A 20,617-nucleotide genomic window follows, 5' to 3' on the forward strand; every position below is an offset into this window, starting at 1 on the left:
CTGTGGTGGATGTAAATATATGATGAAGCCTTTTAGAAGGCATGTTGCATATTAACTAATAACAATTATATTTCTAGATATCAACATTTCCCAATAACACTCAAGTTGATTTTGTGATAGAAAGAGATGCATCCATGACGTTATCAACTTCCTAAAGCATACGGTACCGGTACTGGGGGAAAAAAAAAATCATAATTACAGACTGGTCCAAAAATATTGATTTCCTTGGCTATCTATGCTTGTTGAAAGTTAAAACTGACAATTTTGTACATACAACGAAACTTAATCAAATTTTGAGCTTGGGTAGCAATTGTTAATCTGAAACTAAACATTACAGAGATTTTTTCCCCTTTTTATTTATACTTACAAGAACTGAATCCGTGAAGAATTGAAATGTGTGATTTTAGAATACTTTTCTCCAGTTTATACACATATCATAAGTGTAGGGGATCTTATTTACATATTATACAATTGTGTGTGTATAGATAGATGTATCTAGATAGATAGATAGCTAGATAGACAGATAGATAGATAGATAGATAGACAGATAGATAGATAGATATATAGTTAGATAGATAGACAGATAGATAGATAAATAGATAAATAGATAGATAGATAGATAGATAAATAGATAGATAGATAGATAGATAGACAGATAGATAAATAGATAGATAGATAAATAGATAGATAGATAGATAGATAGATAGATAGTTAGATAGATATAATAAATCTCTTTACCCAGGAATCCAGTAATTATGGTGACTGGTATCTTGCAGGTTGGTTTATCACTTGTCTCTGGAGGGACAGGAGCAGGGATGAGGTCAGGGCACTCTTCATCTGAGCTCAGGTCTGCCATTTTAGTGACTTAGGTCATGTGGGACAAAAACATGATGCAACAACATACATGAGAAAAGGACTAACAAGGTAATCTAAATGGTATACTAACAAGGTAATCTGAGTGGTATAACCCTGATAACAACTTCAACAATACGCAATACATGTCATCATAGTGCGGAGACTTGATTTTTTTCAGATCACATACCTACATTGTAGTCTTTCTTTTGGCCTTGCCCTTGCTAAGCGAGTGAAATGTGAGCATATTACCTGCATGCAGTAAGCCAGTGTATCTCAGGTTCCAAATAGATAAACCCTTCACTTCTAATCATAGCTTTTATTATTTTGATTTTATCAGTGTACAGTGTTGATGAAATTGCTTTGATGTCCCCCCCCCCCCCATTGAAAGGAAATATGTATTGAAATATAGAAAATCGCTTTTACACAAAGAAAGCGTTGTTTATTCCGACCTAAAACATCAACCTTCACTGCAGAATCAGTGATCGTAAAGTATTTTCGATATTTATAATTGAAGTATTGACTGTATCCTGATATCGGTTACCACTCCATTCACCGCCATTCATTTTGTCATTGCCAGTGACTGCTGGACACTAACATACATCAAGACAATAGTTCCTCTACGTAGCTAGTCTCCCTCTAACGTTAGCAGTAGATTCTCTTTGAATTGCGTAGCTACGTAGGGCCTGCGTCTAGACTCCACATATAAATTTACATCGGTCTTGTGTTATAAAATACTATTCACTACTATACAACATTTATATCAGTATGTGGGACTACATAAAAGCCCGTGAGGACTGCGGGGAACAAATGCAACGAACAGCGACATGCTGGTCTAATACCATTACCTTTTCCCATACTGAGATACGTAACAATCACATCTACTATTTCGTGTTCTTTTTTAGACAAACTTTACGTTCTGAAATGAAATATTTCACTTACCTCCTATTCACGTGTGGATGTTTACCTCAACTCGACCTTTGACCCAAATACGGAATTTCGCGAAACACCACAAGCGCGCATTGTGTGACGACTTTTGACGCGATGACTACTATTATTTCGTTGGATTTAGTTTATTTTATATACCCTTTGCGTGATTATTTGCATCAGGCAGTGCCTGCATTGTGCGTAATTCATGTGATAGATTTACATTTGTATAGTATATTATTTATAACATACTTTTATGCAAATTTTATTTGAAAAGTATGTTGATATCTTGTATATATTTGTATTATATTTGTATATAATTATGTTCATTCTTGTTTGAAATTTTCTATTTTGTGTATTTTCAATTGACATTGTACTCCCATACCCATGAGGGTAGTTGAGTAATAAATCAAACTTCAAACTTCAAACTAAGCGCAGACAACTGCATGCGGATAACCGTTGCCATTCACACATCGTCATGTCATGATGCACGCCACCTCTACATGGTCTGTCACATTTTATGACATACTATATCTAAATACTAGTAGTGCTCTGCACTTTGTTTTCACAGAGGAGTTTGAGCATTCATAAATTTAGTTTATTTTTAAGTTATTTTAATCTCCGGCTTGGTCTCCGCGCGAGTAGTAAGTCACACTTTATCACTGAGTTATGGGACATTGCCTTTGTCGCAAAAATAAGAATAACTTATAGGTAAATTTGCCACATGTTTTTTTTTTGGGGGGGGGGTGTGTTTGTCTGTCCAATCTATTGTAATTATCTTAATTTGCTCTTATTTATTTTTTTAATTGTGAGTGTGAATCTGTTTTTCTGATTTGTTTGAATAAAAACAAAATCATGAAAAAAAAAGTTATTTTAATCTAAAGTTTCCATGCCACTTCCGGGGTTAATCCCCTGACAAGCAAAAAAACAAAACAAAACAAAACAAAAGGAGGGCTTTTTCTGGTTCCATTTCCATGGCTAATCGCATGATAACCAAATGAGAAATAAAAAAAAAACAACAACTTAGCCTCATTTTTCTGCTGCCACTTCCGGGATTAAAAAAAAAATGTGTGTGTGTGTGTGTGTGTGTGTGTGTGTGTGTGTGTGTGTGTGTGTGTGTGTGTGTGTGTGTGTGGAGGGGGGAGGGACCCAAGCGGTTAACACCCTTCAAAAATCCGACCCTCTCACAATCTCCGGTATAAACCGACAACGATGCGGTCGTAGCATTATCATGGAAAAAATCAAAATGGAATTCCTGGCCCATATGAACAGGAATTCTGTAAAGGGGGTGGAGGGGGGGGGGGGGGGGGGGGGGGGGGCGCGTGACTAATATTTCTGGTGCCACTTCTGGGTTTCATTTCATTGTTTTTTCTTTTTATTTCTTTTGTTTTTTACGAAAAATAAAGGGGGGTGTGCGCCGGTTGCGCCCCCCTCTGGATCCGCCACTGATGAATATAGGCCGTCATATACTTTGAGACCTAACATAGACAGAAAGAGGGTTAATGGAAAATTACTCTTGTGCATATAGGCCTATATCAATGGTACATGACTTTGAACCACTAGTGTCCCGGTTGTTCCAAGGAAATGCAACTCACCTGGGGCCTACCTCTTCCATAGGTTATTAAAAACAGGCGAGTTCTATTTTTTACTTATAGACCTATCTACGTCTGGAAAAAAGTTTCGGGACTTCATCAAGACAACTGAAACTTTATAAAGTCAATTACTTTTGCATTGACAAACTTTCGCTACTGTTTTCTGGTTTATTTTTTCTTACTCATGTCCAACATGTTATTAGCGTTTATCTCCAAAATAGATTTATTAGCTTTAGATGTTTCATCACAATTCAATCACATGCCATGGATTAAACCAAACTTTAAAAATTCATAACTTTTGAACGAATGCTTGACTTTCCTTACACTTCACTGATGTAGGCCCTACAGTATTTCCATTTACATTAATATTGTGGCATTCACTGACTCGACCATACACAATATGAGACTACCCTGTGGAAATAAAACTGAAATGATAATAACATATAAAAACAAAACGGGAAAGATTTTGATGTGCAGTTCAATGGCCGAGACTTGTAAGGGGGGAGGAGAGATCATTGACGTTGAGTAAGTGTGCCAAATTCCCAATAATGTCACTGTTTCCTAGAAACTTCTTGCGAAACTTCAAATTCCCATAAGTGTCTCATGTAATGACCGATTCCGCATTGAAACTCCCTCCATTCTGTAAGCGTGTTTTACTATCTTTTCAAATACTTTGAATATGTATGGACTGGAGTTTCATCTTCAGAGCAATACTACACCATTTTCAATCAAAGATATGCCTTAATGAGTATAGAGTTGAACCCCAAAGTTTAATTCACAAATTTATAGCGATATTAGTCGGGTCGATAATTCATTTTATAGCAACCTGAACCACCATAAACTCAAATTGGTAGAGGTAGGGCCAATATTAGCTGTGTTCACCTAATATAAGTTTCCCATTGAACTGTACACCATCTTCACTATACTTTATAGATTCACCTTTTTCTTAAATGAAGTCAATCAAGATATAAGATGTGTCATTTAATCATCGCGGTCTTGAAGATCGCCTAAACGATATTACTTCTTTATATTAGTCACCAGAATATTAGTATCAGTTGGCAGATCATGAGCTGAACACATGGTTTATGATGGCTATGTGTAACATTTATGTTATGCTGGGAAAGCTGAGAGGTGATTGCTATTGCCCCATTTTCCATGTTATCATTAAAAGATATATGATTATCATACTTGATAATTCATTGATGATCTTAGTTATAATGTTTGTTCTTTAAAAAGAAATGAAATATAAAAGTCTAGACGTTCCCTGTTTAATAATGTCAAATTTAGACCTCATTTGGAATAATCATAATGATTATATCCACAGTGCATTTACAATTAATTTGTCCGCAGTATTCATTCAAGCTCTGCATTTTCGTGGTCTCCTATTTTTTTCTCCTCGGGCAAATCATGGATGATAACATACATTATTGGTTGGAAAGTACTGTAATATGCATGCATGCTTTTAATTCGTGAATACCGCTCATTTTCATTGTACAGTCAACCATAATTGCGTTATGTTCTACAATGTGAAAGAAAAAAAAATAAAATAAATTGAAACTGAAATTGAAATCTTCTATACAGACTTGTTTGGTGAATGAAATACTTAAAGCATGGGGATTATAGTAAGCAATCAATGCATGTTTATCCTTTTCACTGAAAAACCACTCAGTAACCACAGATAGAATACTGTCTAGGTTAAAATCACATAAAGACAGGACAAATAATGGTGGTGCGGATACATCACTGCTTTCTCCTGTTACAATGAATAAGTGTTTTTGCAATTTGACAAAACATAAAAAACGTCAAAATCTATGAATTCTATCAAAACTTGTAATGTTTGTCAATCCTCCCCTAGCCCTTTTTTCTTCTTTCTTTAACCCAATAGACCATCATTGTTTCAGCCCCCCCCCCCCCCATGAGAATGATGAATTTTCATGCTGATTAATTTACTCGTGCCAGAAACTCAAATTTGTAGATGTTATATGAATATTATTGAACAGCGCGGGTAAGCGTGTGTGGATCAAAAGAAAAACAGAAAAAGAAACTTGCATAATTGCACAATAGGTCTAACCGCATAAGTTACAAGAGTAAGAACTGAAAGTAACCACGATCACTCCATCATGTTAGACAGTAGACTGGAACTCCTCTCTGATTCAGTAACCCCTTTTGAAAGTCAAGTGTGAAACCTCCAAACTTCCTTTTACCATGGTGTACCATGTAGCCTATACATCCAATCAATCACAAGTAACAGAGTACCAAACACAGAACTCTAGAGTTCTGTGATGAAAAGTGATGAAAAGACTAAATAAAAGAAAAAATAAAAGGGGCACTTCCCTTAATTTTGAAGATACCATCTTTGTTAGCCGATTGTAGTGGAAGCAGAAAATTGCGCTGAAGCCTTGTCAGCCGATGAATGCCGGAAATGGCACAGGACACGGAAAAATTGCGCGCTGAAGCGGTTTGTTTGTTTGTTTGTTTGTTTGCTATTTAAATATATTCATTTATTTATTTATTATTATTTTTTTTTATTTTATTTTATTTTATTTTTTTTTTTTTTATTTATTTATTTATTTATTTTTTTTTTTTGGGGGGGGGGCTTGTTAGCCGACGAAACCCGGCAGTGGTACCAAAAATATTTTTGGCACCCCCTTTTCTATCTCTCCCTCTCTCTCTCTCTCTCTCCTTCTTTCTCTTTTACAAGAGAGCTTACTTGTGTTTGTTTGTCCGTTTGTTTGTTTGTTTGTTTGTTTGTTTGTTTGTTTGTTTGTTTGTAGAGGTCTGTATGTGTTGTGCGCTTTTTATATCTAGCAACTTGCTTGGTGTTATTTAGTTACTTTGTCCACGAGGAGACTGCAAAATACAAGCTTAGTTTTTCTGCATGTCTCCTCCATTTCCTGCAACTTTAATCAATTTCATCTGCTTTTGTGATGCGTAGTATTGTTAATTTCTCGTATTTTTCTTTGTTACTACATTTTATTGATATTGTGATATTTTGTGCATGAAAATGTTTTGCATTGTTGGAAATGAAATGACATGAAATGAAATGAAATGAAATGAAATGAAATGACATGACATGACATGACATGACATGACATGACATGACATGAAATGAAATGAAATGAAATGAAATGAGATGAAATGAAATGAAATGAGGTGAAATGAAATGAAATGAAATGAAATGAAATGAAATAAAATAAAATAAAATGAATAAAATAAAATGAAATGAAATGAAATGAAATGAGAAGAAATGAAATGACATGACATGACATGACATGACATGACATGACATGAAATGACATGAAATGAAATGAAATGAAATGAAATGAAATGAAATGAAATGAAATGAAATAAAATAAAATAAAATAAAATGAAATACAATACAATGAAATGAAATGAAATGAAATGAGATGAAATGAAATGAAATGAAATGAAATGAATTCCTGAATCCGCCCCAGGTCTACTTCGTCTAACCCTACGGCCAAACTTATTTTGGTTTACCATCTTTATTTTTTGTCTAATGCCCGTTTGGTCCAATCCTCACTTGGACTAATACCCAGAGATGGCTAATTATCTTTCGTCTAATAACCAGGGCCCCATTTCATAAAAAGTTGATATGATTTCATTTCATTTCATTCCAGTCTTGTATTGTCCATGTCATGGATATTTGTTTTGTTCACATGCTTTTTACAAAACAAAAAGTATTAATTATAGCAATGATAGTAACTCTTGCTGTCCAGAATGGCAATTGTCATGGTAACGACAAGAATCCAGCTTCCTGATTGGCTGTTGCTACGAGAAGTTGCCATTCCAGCAAGAGTTGCCATCCTAACATTTTTTTTTTAATGAAATGGGTCCAGATGGTCTCAATTTCGTCTCCTTGGATTGTTTCCCAGTTCGTCTAATATTCCGTGGGTATCAGACGAAGTGGGCATAGCCCATCTGGAGTAGACGAACTAAAATGAGGCAAAGTGGCAATTGGACTAAATTTTAGTTATATAAACAGGATACGACCATGTGGGTTCAGATTAAACGATTATTAGATTAATTGGGTGTAGACCAAATGATAGATCATCCAGATTTTGACCAGACCAGTGGACTTATTATCTATTCATGTATTAAATTTGTACTGTAATGTATTTTCGGACAGATGGCGCTATTATTATAAGCAGAACATCATTCGACTGTGTGCAAGCGCAAGCTGCAGATTGCCAGCCACCAACAAGCAGCACAAGCGAAGAGACTTTAGCCTATCTCCCATGCTGATCATATTATTATCCGTATATTTCGAATAAGGTATCAATCTTATTGAAACTCTTATGAACAATATTAGAACTAATGAAGTGATAAATACCCCAAACTTATCATCTAAATGAGATATTACTATTTTTATCCCGTTCAAAGGTTCTCGAATGGAAGTGAAATTGCATTTTAGCAGAGGGTGAAATCAACGAGAGTGAAGGAGTAAAGTCTGGACTTCACACCATCATCAGAATAATGTGCGTAGCAAGCTTCCGCATTTGGCACGGGGGTTGGCCTCCATAGTTCTACCGATTCCAGCTGGAAATGCCGTGTTTAGGCCACTAGGCACTCGCTTGTCTTACCCAATCTGCTACCCTGAATGTAAGTATAGCACATATATAACTTGATGTAAGCAATGATTAACAGACGACCGAAGAAAGTGTTGCTTGCCTATTAATTTTGGTGGTTGGCGCCCGTTGTTATTGTATGTGGTGTGTGTCCCGTCTGAATACCGTGTTTGATTTATTGACTTGGCCCTAGCTGTCTATGTGATTGTTATGACAGACAGGCTTGCATTTCCTACCACACCATCCATCAGCGCATCTTATTTCGCATCCGGGTGTCAGTATTCCTGCAGTGGAATGGTAGATTCAGAGCCGATTCAGGGCAGAATAAACAATTGATGTGGCTTATTTTGGTCATGTTGACTCATGGAATGGGAACTTGATCAGATGAATTATCAATTCAATTGCTCCTGTTGGGATGTGTAATTTTGTGCATGCATAATTTACTTGTTAATTGAGGGTCAAAAACTAGGTTAGGATGTCACATAGATCCTAGCAAGTTAGAACCCTCTAGTAACAACGTAGTAGTACTTCAGTAGGTATTTACAGGTATGGTATTACCAGACAGCATGGTAATTCCGGACACGCACATTTTTGCGTACTAATACTAATGACATTCAATACGCGCAAGACTTCGTAGATTTTAGCCTCACAGAACGTTGTGTGGACCGAAATTGCAAAAAAGTGACATAAAAATGTAAAAACGTGAAGAAATTCACATTTTACGTCAGATTTATAGTTGAGTGACCCGCACCTCGTCATAGTTAATAGATGCATGTTTGAATCACATTTCGTCACTGAAATTCTATGAAATCCCGCTCACATATAGGAAAAATACTGAAGATTCCAATAGAACCGCAAGTTCAGTGATTGATTACGGAAATTTGCAGCTATCGTCCTCAAACGCGAATGATGCATTACAGAGTGCTACATAAGCACTTGCCCGATTGCCCGGGGCAAGTAAAAATCAAATTCAAGCAATTGTTTTTGAACAAAGAACAAATGCTTGCCCGAATTGGGCAAGCAAAAAGTTTTGAAGCCACCTTTTTTTTTCACTCATTTCCCCCAATAAACCCACCAAGTCAACCATACAGAATCCTAAAGACAATGGCTGTTTAGTGATGCAATGCACTTTATATTTCATTTCAGCAACTTTCCAACACTTTCGTGAAGAAGCCCCTATGCAATGCAACAGCAACACTTGATTGGACCAAGTTTGTTACTCCATTGTGTTTAAGTGTGCGAATGAATTGAATTGAATCAATGTGTGCTGATTATTCCAGTGATTGTCTTTAAGCCCTTGACTAACACATGATTTTCTTTATTATGTCCTTATATTTTGGACTTTCTTTTCGAGCAAGTAATATCAATGTTTGGGCAAGTGTTTTACAGCAAATTTGAAATCTGCTTGCCTGACCGGGCAACTAGTAAAATAAAGTTATGTACACTGTAGCACCCTGGCATTAGTTGTGCGCTAATGAAGGGGCCCGCAACTCGTCACCTGCACTCCCATAGACAAAGTACGTAAAATAGAAGTTGTCGATTTTTTTTCGCGTGAACTGTTTGAAATGTTCAAGGTAGACATTTTACCGTAAAATACGAAATTTGAGCCTCATTTGCCAATTTTTTCTTTGTCGTCTGCTCGGTAAGAATGTGCACAGTGATTCGTGGGATGAATTGTGATTCTGATGCAAGGACAAGGTGCGAAAGACGTGGATTATTTCATTACGAAAATCGTGTCCGGAATTATAATGCGATTTTACACCGCGCAAAAAGACAACTTTTTGGAGAGGGGTATAGTTGAAGTCTATTTTCCAAAAAACCGGAGTGAATAACTTTCATAATTTTGCCAAATTTGTAATTTTCAGGACTTTGTGAATAACTCGTGCTATTTTTGGCCGAACTTTTGTCTTCTGAGTACAGAATTCAGAGCCACAATAAACAAGCGTCCGGTGATACGATCAACTCTCCTACACCACTCATCCCACAGACCTCAAGTATAATGTTAGAGCCACTAACTAGAGGTTTTTAGAGCCCACATTTAGTACAATTGTATGTTTGACCAATGGGATCACTTGGACTTGGAGCATGTGACGTGATGGAAAGATGTTTTTCTACCAACATCCATGCCGTGGCCATTGTAATAACTTAGTCTATTATTAACATACTGGTGGATTCTACATCACATTCCTACAGTAGTTCAGTAGGTCTGTGATAGTCTTTTTCGTCAGCACTTTTTGCATACCTGCGATTGGAATCGAAAAAGGTATCACATCTTTATAGCCCTGCCGACTTTAGTTTACAAAAGTTTTAAACTTTTGATAATGCATTGGAAATGAAATTGTTGCTGTTTGTACTGTACTGTACTACCTCTACCAGATGTGTATTGGTCGATATAGCTGGACCAGAAGCACGGCTTCTGACAAGTACCCGTAAACTTTCATAGGGGCATTGCGAAGGTGATGCATGCTAATACGAGAGATGTCTTTGTACGGACTGCTTGATAAAGGAGGTTTCACTACACGTAACTTGAGAATTTTGGAGTAAGATCAAAGAAGAGTATGGAATATGAGTGCAAAATGTTTCTGTATGTTCGGGAGCATGTCAATCTGCTGAATACAGTTCTGTGCTGAGATGTCTTTACTGAGAGGGTAGATGTCAACTCCAACTTTTGGCTCGTCCTGCGTCTTGTTTAGGTGCCAGGGGAATTCCACTGCCATGCTTTTAAATGTATGTTGAGTATGGTGAAAGCTGCTGTCTAGCTACACTTTAATAGTTAACTTAGCCCATTGAGGAGGAGTCTTGAGTACAAGTATTACTCGGGCAAGCATCTATGGGAAATGAGTGTTGTACATGTAGCATTCAGCCCGTCCTCAACGGGTTAAAGTGCAGAGCTTTGCAGTACTGAGTAATCATTGTGTCATGAGGACACAGAAAATAGCATAATACTATGATTGTATGATTTGTAGTCTGTATGCTGTCTTGAACATCGAAGATGCAAAATTTTGAATACAATTGCTGACATGAATTTTATAAATAAAGTCTTTGAAAGAATAGTGGGTACGTGTATATTCAAAGAAATAAGAAAATTATAGACATTTGCATTTTGTCCTGTTTGTAATTTGTAGAATTTTGGATTTAGTGTTATTATCTTCAGCAAATTCATAAACTACAATTGTATTGATTAAAAAAAAAATATATATGCTTGTTTGCTCCCAAGCTGATGGTATACTGTACAGTGTGCTATTATAATATAGAGTATACCTAATCACCCTATCAAATACTAGTAAAGCTTTTTCTGACAGCTTCTCCTGCGCTCTGTTTTGAAGTATGCTTTTATTTCCCACAAGTGAGATTAATGTTGGCTCCCAGGCAGTATGTTGCATGCTTGGTGCCAGTAATTCATCGAGATTGCTATTACATGTCAGTCATAATTGTAGCAAGCAATAATACCTTCAATGTTTTTAGTCTTGGTGTGATAACATTCCGGAAGTCACATAGAAACACTGCATAATATGCCATGCACTCAGGAGTGGTTTTTATTTTTACGAGTTGCCTGATACTGTCAAACCAATAATATTTGTGTGCATTTAGATGTCACAAATTTTGTGGCAAAGATTCACAAAATTAAAATGCATGCAGAAGTTCTTCTGTGATATACTTGTAAATTTTATGCATTTAATGCCAGTGGCAATTCATGAAAATTTCATGCCACAAATATTTCTTGCTTTTAATACAGTATTCACAAAACTAAGAAATGGCCAATTGCCTCCTGTAACCAATCTAAAAGTACTATGTGACCGTGCATCACAAAACAAACAAAAAGCCGCACCCCTTGATTTTACGTGAGGACTCAAAATTGGTGAAACGAGTCAACCAAGTCAATATTACGTTTTTCATATTTTCTGGAAGAACTACCCTTCTTCTACATTATTCTTAAGTTTGGGATCATAAAATGAATGGGAAAGGGGATTTTCAGCAGTTTTTCTACAACCCTTTTTTGTAGAGTAGTGAGATTAAGTGTGTCTTAGAGGCCCCTTTTCATTTCTTGATTAAACCCTTTGCACACTCTTCAGTTGCAAGTCTGATAACTATGGAAGGGATAGCGCTACTACTTTGAAAGTTGGCATTAATCATGGACAGAATGTCTTAATAGAGTATGCTCAATTTCATTTTAATCTGATAATCTCTTCATTGTTGTTACTCCAGTGGTTTACATCCTGTTTTTTGTCCCATTCATCACACAGCCAGCACGGCTTGGTAAAGATTAAGCGCTTGAATAGACCCTGTACTTCAGAGCCTCTTTTCTCGGTTCACACTTTTCCAGAGTGCGTGCTTTCTTTCCAATATTTTGATAGGTTAGCAGAGTCCATTTCAATTGATCTATATATTATTTTAAAGCTTAGAGTCTGCTCTTTCAGGATCTGCCCTTAACTAAAAAACCATGTCTGGCGACTTTTTGTTTGTTTTTTGATGCAGGGTCACATATGTTTGTCACTGTGTACAAAATGTGTACATATTAACTTTTCTTTTTTAAAAGGGATGATGCATACATACATATCTTTTATTATATCACCGGTTTTTGTTTTCTTGATTGTGACTTCAACCACTTGCGAAGTTGGCCAATGAGTCCCCATTAGCAACATACATACATGTATTGTATTGTACTCACCAAGTATTATGGAATACCAAGGTGATATCATTCTCATACTAGAAGAGAGCTATATAAAACTAGTATTGCACAATTTGTGCGATGCACAGCACTAGGAATCCTATAGCCATGATACAATTGTACATAGCACACTTGGTTCCCAGCAAGCAACGGGTGTACTAAAGGAATTGCAGTCCCGAGTCCAAATCGTGCCTGTTCTAATAGTGTGTGAGAATTTGTAAGAGCTGATACTTCTGGACGGTTTCATGCCTTTCTTTCATGATTTATATTGATTTAATATCTTTTGTGGCAATTGGCTTGGTTTCCACTGTCATTTGAGAAACAGAGAACCCTGAGACCCAGTAAGGGGGCTTTCCAGACACTTACAATGTAGTCTGAAAAGAAAGAGTAACTTGACAAGCACAACAGTGAAGATTTGATCAAAATGGAATTAAAACTAAGGAAGTTATGAAATTTCAAAGATTCACTAGACTTTTGTTAAACAGTTCTTGAACAGTTGGTACGATGATGTAAAATGAGTGAGCTGATGATGTCATTTCACATGAAATACCATTGATCTTGTGCAAAAAAAAAGAAGAAGCAAAAATTCAATATTTCTGGTCTACAGGTATATAATTTCATAATGTTATTCCTGGTTGAATTTAATCAAAACAATGATTAGTAAAGGATTTGATAGTTTGGGGCATAATTTAGTTTGATTTTTTTTTTTTTTGAAAGAGCGGAAATTTCATGATTTTATTTACATACATGTACTGTATGGCAAATTTAGTTTGATTTTTTTTTTTAAAAGAGCGGAAATTTCATGATTTTATTTACATTGTATGTACTGTATGGCAAATTTTGGGGAGATGACATCATTTTACTATCATTGCATATATTCACAATATTGACTGTTCAAGAACTGTTTTATGAAAATTAGCAAAATTTCATAATGTCATAACTTCCTTAATTTTCACCCCATATTGATCAAACCTTCACTGTTGTGCTTGTAAGATTTCACTTAAAGGACAAGTTCACCTTCATAAACATAAGGATTGAGAGAATGCAGCAATATTAGTAGAACACATCAGTGAAAGTTTGAGGAAAATTGGACAATCGATGCAAAAGTTATGAATTTTTAAAATTTTTGTGTTGGGACCGCTGGATGAGGAGACTACTACAGCTTGTGAGTCATATGCGTACAACAGTATAAAGAAAATGTAAAGAAAATTCAACATATTTTCACTTTTTTCGCATAATAAAAGAGCACTTGACTTGCCTCTTTCTAAAGGCAGGGGGAATAATATTACCCATAACATTTGTCGGTAACGAGTCGGGGGAATGTGTACTTTTTTCAAAAGATGAAATTTTGTGAAATTCTCTTTATATTTTCCTTACATTGTTGTACGCATGTGACATCTAAGTTATTCACACACTGCAGTAGTCTTCTCATCCAGCGGTTACTGCACAAAAACTTCAAAAATTCATAACTTTTGAACGGATTGTCCGATTTTCGTCAAACTTTCAATGATGTGTTCTACTAATATTGCTACATTCTCTCAATCCTTATGTTAATGCAGGTGAACTTGTCCTTTAAAAAGGTTCTTTTTAGACTAACTTTTATTCGTACTGGATTTCTGCTTTTAAAGACTTGGTACGGTAGCATCAAGATGGGGATACACCGTACCATGGAGTGAAAAGGCTGGTCTAGCTTGAATCCTATTCGAGAAAATTTTCATAACGAATTGTGTAAAACCTTATCACCGATCTCTGTGTAAGTGCACATACAGCCGAAGAATCTCCACTGGACTTGACCGTGACCGAGGAGCGCCTGTTGCACCCATGTACACTATTCACTGACTGGTGCTATTTGCGGTTTTCAAATGTACCCCAGTGGACAGCGAACGAATTGGGCCACCCACCAATCCCCATGCTCCCCGGGTCTTTAAATTCATTCAGTAAAATTTTCGGCTCTGGCTGTGGCAATATGTCCTGCAGACGTTATCCAACAACATCTGACGCTTTCGCCAACGTCTGACATTTACGCTGCCGTTTGCCACCCACCCTTTCTTGTTGACAGTGACTGTCGGAATCCGAAGTGTAATTGTCGGCTGTCTGACATGACGGTGGAAAAGAATTATTGTGCATCAAGGGATATGATTTATGTGTCAAGATTGTAGTTTGAGAAAATAATAAGGCAGCTGAAATTAAAAGAATTGATGCTTGATCAAAAGTAGCAGACACACAAGAGGAAGAGGAAATATTTAAGGAGGCACTGGCAGTACAAATATTTAAGGAGGTCATCAATTTCATTGTGATTGGAATCGATCATTACTTGTACCATGAAACCACAGCAAGATTTATGGCTGGACATTTGATATTTGTAATCCATATAACAGACAAAATCCATCGTGCCACATTAAAAATGGTTTGAAGTGCTGTGTTGTCAATACAATTTAGAGCTAATTGCATCATTCATCTCTCAAATTGTATGTGCTACCTCATATATCATTGAAAACCAAACTTAGCAATGCTACAAGTAGGTCATTAGAAGAAACATTTTGATATGGAAGGTGCTACATGTTTACGTGGTAGTTCTGTTTGGATATTACAGCGTGTACGAACGCACCCCCTAGAAAAACAGAACAAAACAAAAAACAGAGGAGATCCATTACAAGTTGCTGTTTACTGTGTTTTTTAAACTTTTTGATAGTGATGTATTTTGATGAGGTGTAGGAGGAGGATGTATCTCTGAACATAATATTCATTCATTGAATATTCATCAATATTCATGCATGCATGCAATATTTCAAATATGGTCTCCGACAAAAAACAAGGGAGGAGTTTCTTGAAAGCAAAGTTTTGCAGGAGTAGAGTTTGGATGAAAAGTTCTATCCTGAACAAGGAAAGAGAAAGAGTGTGTGTATAAAAAGGCATAAAGGACTGTGCATTTTGATTGATACAGTCAGTGACGATGATATAGAGCACTCCTAAAATGGCAGTTCCGGAAGAATTGTAGTCAACTTTAAACTGTGGACTGCACAGGATGTTTGATAATGTAATTCTGTGAATTTCAGGCTCGGCCATTGTGGTGAATGCAACAATATTATCGAGTGTCAGATATGCGACGCTAAGGCTAAAGACTACGCTATTAGGCTAAAAATGGTGTTCTGCAAATGTGCGGGACAGCTGTTTCTATCGTTCGACCTGGGAGGCTGCGTCGTCTTCGCGGTCGCGTCGGAGATCTAAAGCTTGCTATTAAATGTACCATTTTACATGTGAATGTTTTCTTTGTAACCCGTGACTGAGCCACCCTGAGTTAGTCGTTGACATTAAAGCTTAAAAACGGATGAATGAGATGTATTACTATTATTGATATCCTTTCAGGGGCCCGTTTCATAAAACTTGTCATCAGTGACAAGTTGTCATAGATGTGACAAGCTACTGAAATCCTTGCATCTGATTGGCTGAGAGTAAATTTGTCATAGAAATGTGGCAGTTGTCACTGATAACAAGTTTTATGAAACGGGCCCCAGGTCTTAAGTTTGTTTTACTTTCCATCTGAGAAGATGGCTGGATAGTCCATATTCATCAGCACTACAATGTGTAGCTGGCCTTCCATGGGGTCCATTAATAATGTTGTGAGGCAAAACCACTTTTACTTAGTTATATTCACCCGGCTCTTTACAATGAATGAAAGAAGCAGGACCTTTTACGTGCACAAGTTGTGACTCTCACACATGGGACTTTCGCTGTACAGTGAATGTCCTATCCAAGCGACAGAGTGTTTTGCCTCTTACTAGAGGGGACAGTATGATTACACACCACAACGTCGCTCAGCTAGACATGGGAATCGAACCCAGGTCATATGGATTGGGAGGCAGACGCACTTGACCGACTGAGCCAATCACTGCCCCTTTGGCCTGAATTCACAAAGGTGGTACAATAGAAACCATGGTTTAAACCATGGACAAAGACCGTAGTTTTGTATGGGGCGCCAAGTGTCGCATGGCCTATTTCATTACGAATTCAGTCATTTCGTCGATTTCATTGTTGAAATGTTATTGTCAACGTAATGGTCATTTCGTCGACGAAATGACTGATTTCGTAACGAAAGAGGCCATGCAACACTTGGCGCCCCATACAAAACTACGGTCTCTGTCCATGGTTTAAACCATGGTTTCTATTATACCACCTTCGTGAATTCGGGCCAGTGAGTTTGGAAAATTTGCAATACATCAGAAAGTCGTATGTTCTGTGCAGGACTTTTATAGCATGCTTTCTGTCAACGGCAGGCCATGTGGTAACATTCTATGAATCCACTGGGGCTACTATCCTCCACAGCATGGCACTTTTGCAGAGATGCCAAGTTTCTCAACAGGCTGGGAGTGAGAAACTGCAATTTAGAGAAGCAACCAAAGGGGGGAGGGGTGGGCATATCCCCCCCCCCCTCCATTGAGCTTTTTCATTTTTGGAATTAGAAATTGTGCAATTTGGCGCACATTTATAATACAATTTTACTTGCATAATTCTCATGAATTTATTTTAATGGAAGATGGTCCTGCAGGACATGAAGCTCCCCCCAAAAAAAATTTGGGTCAAGGGCAAATGAGTCTAGAATGTTATGACTGACATGATTCATTTGATGGCAGAATTTTTAGAGACCTCTTTGGATTATTTATTTGGAAAGGAAAATAGCTGTTAGAAGCATATCAATACATGTAGGCCATCAAAAAGAATAGTGAAAAAGTCTACCTAACTCATTTTAGCATTCAAAAGTGGACTTCTCATCCAACGTTTCTTATTGATGTACCTGGCATATAATGCGTTTTTTGTTTTTGTTTTCTTGTTGTTGTTTCTATGAGGCATAACAAAATGATTGCTGGGTGGGTGAGCATGAGATGAGTTGCTAGAGAGTGAGACTCGAGACTTGGTACTTGTACAAAATAAAGTCTGCTTTTGTCTCTAGGCGGTGATGAACCAGCCTACATTAGACTGTCATCCTGCCACCATTTGAGCCAATGTAATGGCCAGTTTTTAGTAATATTATGTGCCACCGAACCAGGAAGTGCCATGAGCAACCGTTCTAGAACATGTCAAAGCCCACCTACATGAAGTAGGCTGATAAGAGACCAGCCCACTTCCCACATTTTTCTGTGTACTCTGTTCTTTTTGAGATGACAAGCGAGTTTGAGGAGATAAGCAGCCGCTGTTATAAAGTCTCAGTGTAGTACATCTACAGATATAAGCTGTTTCATCTCTTCATTCTGCCCACATTTGCGCCATCTTGTGCAACATTAGGGGTGTGGGAGTTTGGTGGGTAGGTTAGGTATATTAAAACACATAGGTGCTGATCTCAGCAAATGCTGGCTTATATTAAATTTTGTAAGGTGTCAAGTGTAACCTCATATACCACACTAGGAATTTAAAATCACAACTGTCCATATCGTTTTTGTATTATCATGGAACATCTACTCTACATTTAAAAGTCTTTGCTTTCGCCCAAGTACAAAATAGAGCACTATATAATACCTGTGCGCACATACACACATGTGTGCGCACATACACACACACACACACACACACACAAAAAAAAAACCATTCTGCATGCTTGAAATGCTATGCTTGATAAAGGCCAACACAAATTACTCTGTCAGGTATAGCCTGAATTTATATGACTTTAGAATATGTTTATTTAATGTTTTGATATTGAAAGGGGGGGATAAAAGAAGGAAGAAACACATTTTTACATAGTGTAGTTTTTTAAATTGATTGTTGCCCTTGATGCTAAATGGTGATCAAGATGATTATCAGTAAAGAGAAAAACTATAAACAAGCTCCAAGCCCTTTCCCATCTTGTTTAGAAGAGAAAGGAGAGAGAGAAAAAAAAATGTCCACATAGCAATAATCAGTCATAGTTTAGGGCATGATAAGTTGATCATCATACAGTATGCTGTATATACTGCTTCACTGGCAGACAACTCTGAATCCTGCAAATTTCCCAAATTATCCACTGTCTAATTATTCTATCAATTGTGTAAACTGGCAAACTTAAGACTGCAAAAAAGCCTCAAAACTCCAAACTTTTGTAAGCTCAGAATACATTTGACTTGTGATATATATTTTTTGTAATTGTGTAGTTGCGTCTTCATTTAAAACAAGAAATGACAACATGTTTAAAATGCCGAAGGTTCTTGCTAGTAAGAATTATTTATTACCCAGTACTTCCAATACCTCCTTAAATATCCAGATGTTGTCTTCTTTTATTGTGTTATAAAGATAATGTTTTTTCATTGTCAATTTCCCAGTAGTTCGCCCAGGGGTACAAAGGAATTTGTGTGCAAATAAGTACTAATATCCTCATGTGGTTCAATGTGGTGAAGCCACGATTTTCCTTGATTAATCCACGTTAGCACCAGTGCGCGATAGCCAGTGCATTGCAACAAATTTTTACCCTGCACAGGAAAACTTGTGCAGTTTGATTCGAGCGGAGACTTGCACGATGCGATACTTTGGTATCACCGAGAGGATAGGCCATTACAAAGAAGCTAGGGTTACAGCGATTTCCTCTGCTCTTGGTATTTCCTGGTTAAACCACACACTGGTGGGGTCCTGTATCGATAGCAGATCGAGCACACTTACAGAAGGAAGGGAATGTGGGCATAAGTGTATGTACCTGTGTAGGAGAGCTCAGAGTAACGACATAAAACCTGAGGGTGAGTAGATTTGTCTTTAATATTGCAGGGATTTCATTTCATTTCATCATTGGAGGATAAAAGTTATTTTGTGCTTACATCCGAAGTTCCGCCTGCTGTACACGGCCTGGCGCTTTGCCTGCTCGGGAGTGGAAGGGTACCTGCAGCCATTGAGAAACAGGCGTAGCGGCGGTGAGCGTAGTGCGGGGAAACTGTGAAAGGCAGGAATCCCGTTTCATTTTGTGATGTTTGTGTAGACAATGCATGACATCTTGTTGATGCTTCACCTCCAGTACAGTATGTATTATGTGAATTGCAATGTACTTTTGCCTGGATATTACTCTGAGGTATAAATATACACTTTCAGATACATACTATTACTAAGGCTTAAGCGTCTTGTGAGTTCCTTATGATATGTTTTAAATCCAATACCCACAAGATTCTGAAGCTGCTGTGGACTGTGACCTATGGGTTCAAAGTTGATGGTATATTGTAAGCAGCTCCGTGGAATATCCTTTACCCAGCTCATCAGACATGTTCACATTCTTGCCTATTGCTCTGTATTTGTAGCATAGATAACACATCGCTCTCTGATTGCAAAAAACAACAACTTGCAATGTATTATTACCATTCACCAATGGTTGTAAGTACATAATTTTTCTATTTTTTTGTCTTTGTCGTCTAAACATAGTCATTAGCCCATACTGTAAAGCGAGATATTTTTGGGAAGTGGAGCTGACGGTCTTTTTCGCTGCATGAAATTTTCGCGACTTGTCACTGGCATTCAATGCATAATGTGTAGACAAGAACTTTTGCGTACATTCTAATTTTGCAAATCTTGGCTTGTGCAAAAAAATAAAATGCCTGTGAACATTCTTTGTTTTAGAGTAGTTTCCTAGGATAAACATAAGCCATGCATGTAAACATGTGGTCATATTCATATGTAGTAGGCCACTTTGTGCTATTTTGCACCTGACCTAATCTTGCTCCTGTCAATATGTTAGCAAACTGCCCTTCTTTCTTCGGGGAAAACAGAAATTACATATTTCACATCCCTTGACAAAACGTTGCTTAAAGGGGATGGCTAGTAAACTGATCAGTGGAAATCAGTGGGAATGCTGGAGGATGATTGTTCCAATCCTTGTGGGATTCATTTAAGAGTACATTACAACTGTATATATCTGTTGTTGTGTGAAAATCATTTGCTTCAGAATGGTCTCATATTCAAGTAATGTGCAGTTTAATGTTTCCAGGTTAGCGTGCCTGGTCAGTGACGGGGCATTAATCTGCACATTACTTGAATATGAGACCGTTCTG

The 20,617-nt window shown here is 37.2% G+C and overlaps 1 protein-coding gene across 1 annotated transcript in view; it reads right to left on the bottom strand.

Moving 5' to 3' along the window:
* The window catches only part of LOC139716798 (zinc-regulated GTPase metalloprotein activator 1-like), a 113,405-nt gene extending 112,545 nt beyond the window's left edge, over window positions 1-860 (bottom strand). The window contains exon 1 of the mRNA XM_071628330.1: window positions 739-860. Within this exon, the coding sequence (XP_071484431.1) occupies window positions 739-856 (118 nt within the window). The 5' untranslated portion in view covers window positions 857-860. The remainder of the gene's footprint in view (window positions 1-738) is intronic.
* Window positions 861-20,617: the final 19,757 nt, after the last annotated feature.

The sequence above is a fragment of the Diadema antillarum genome, unplaced genomic scaffold, assembly GCF_040938485.1.
Source record: "Diadema antillarum isolate AM-2024a unplaced genomic scaffold, OU_Dant_1.0 scf00000070, whole genome shotgun sequence".
Lineage (NCBI taxonomy): Eukaryota > Metazoa > Echinodermata > Echinoidea > Diadematoida > Diadematidae > Diadema > Diadema antillarum.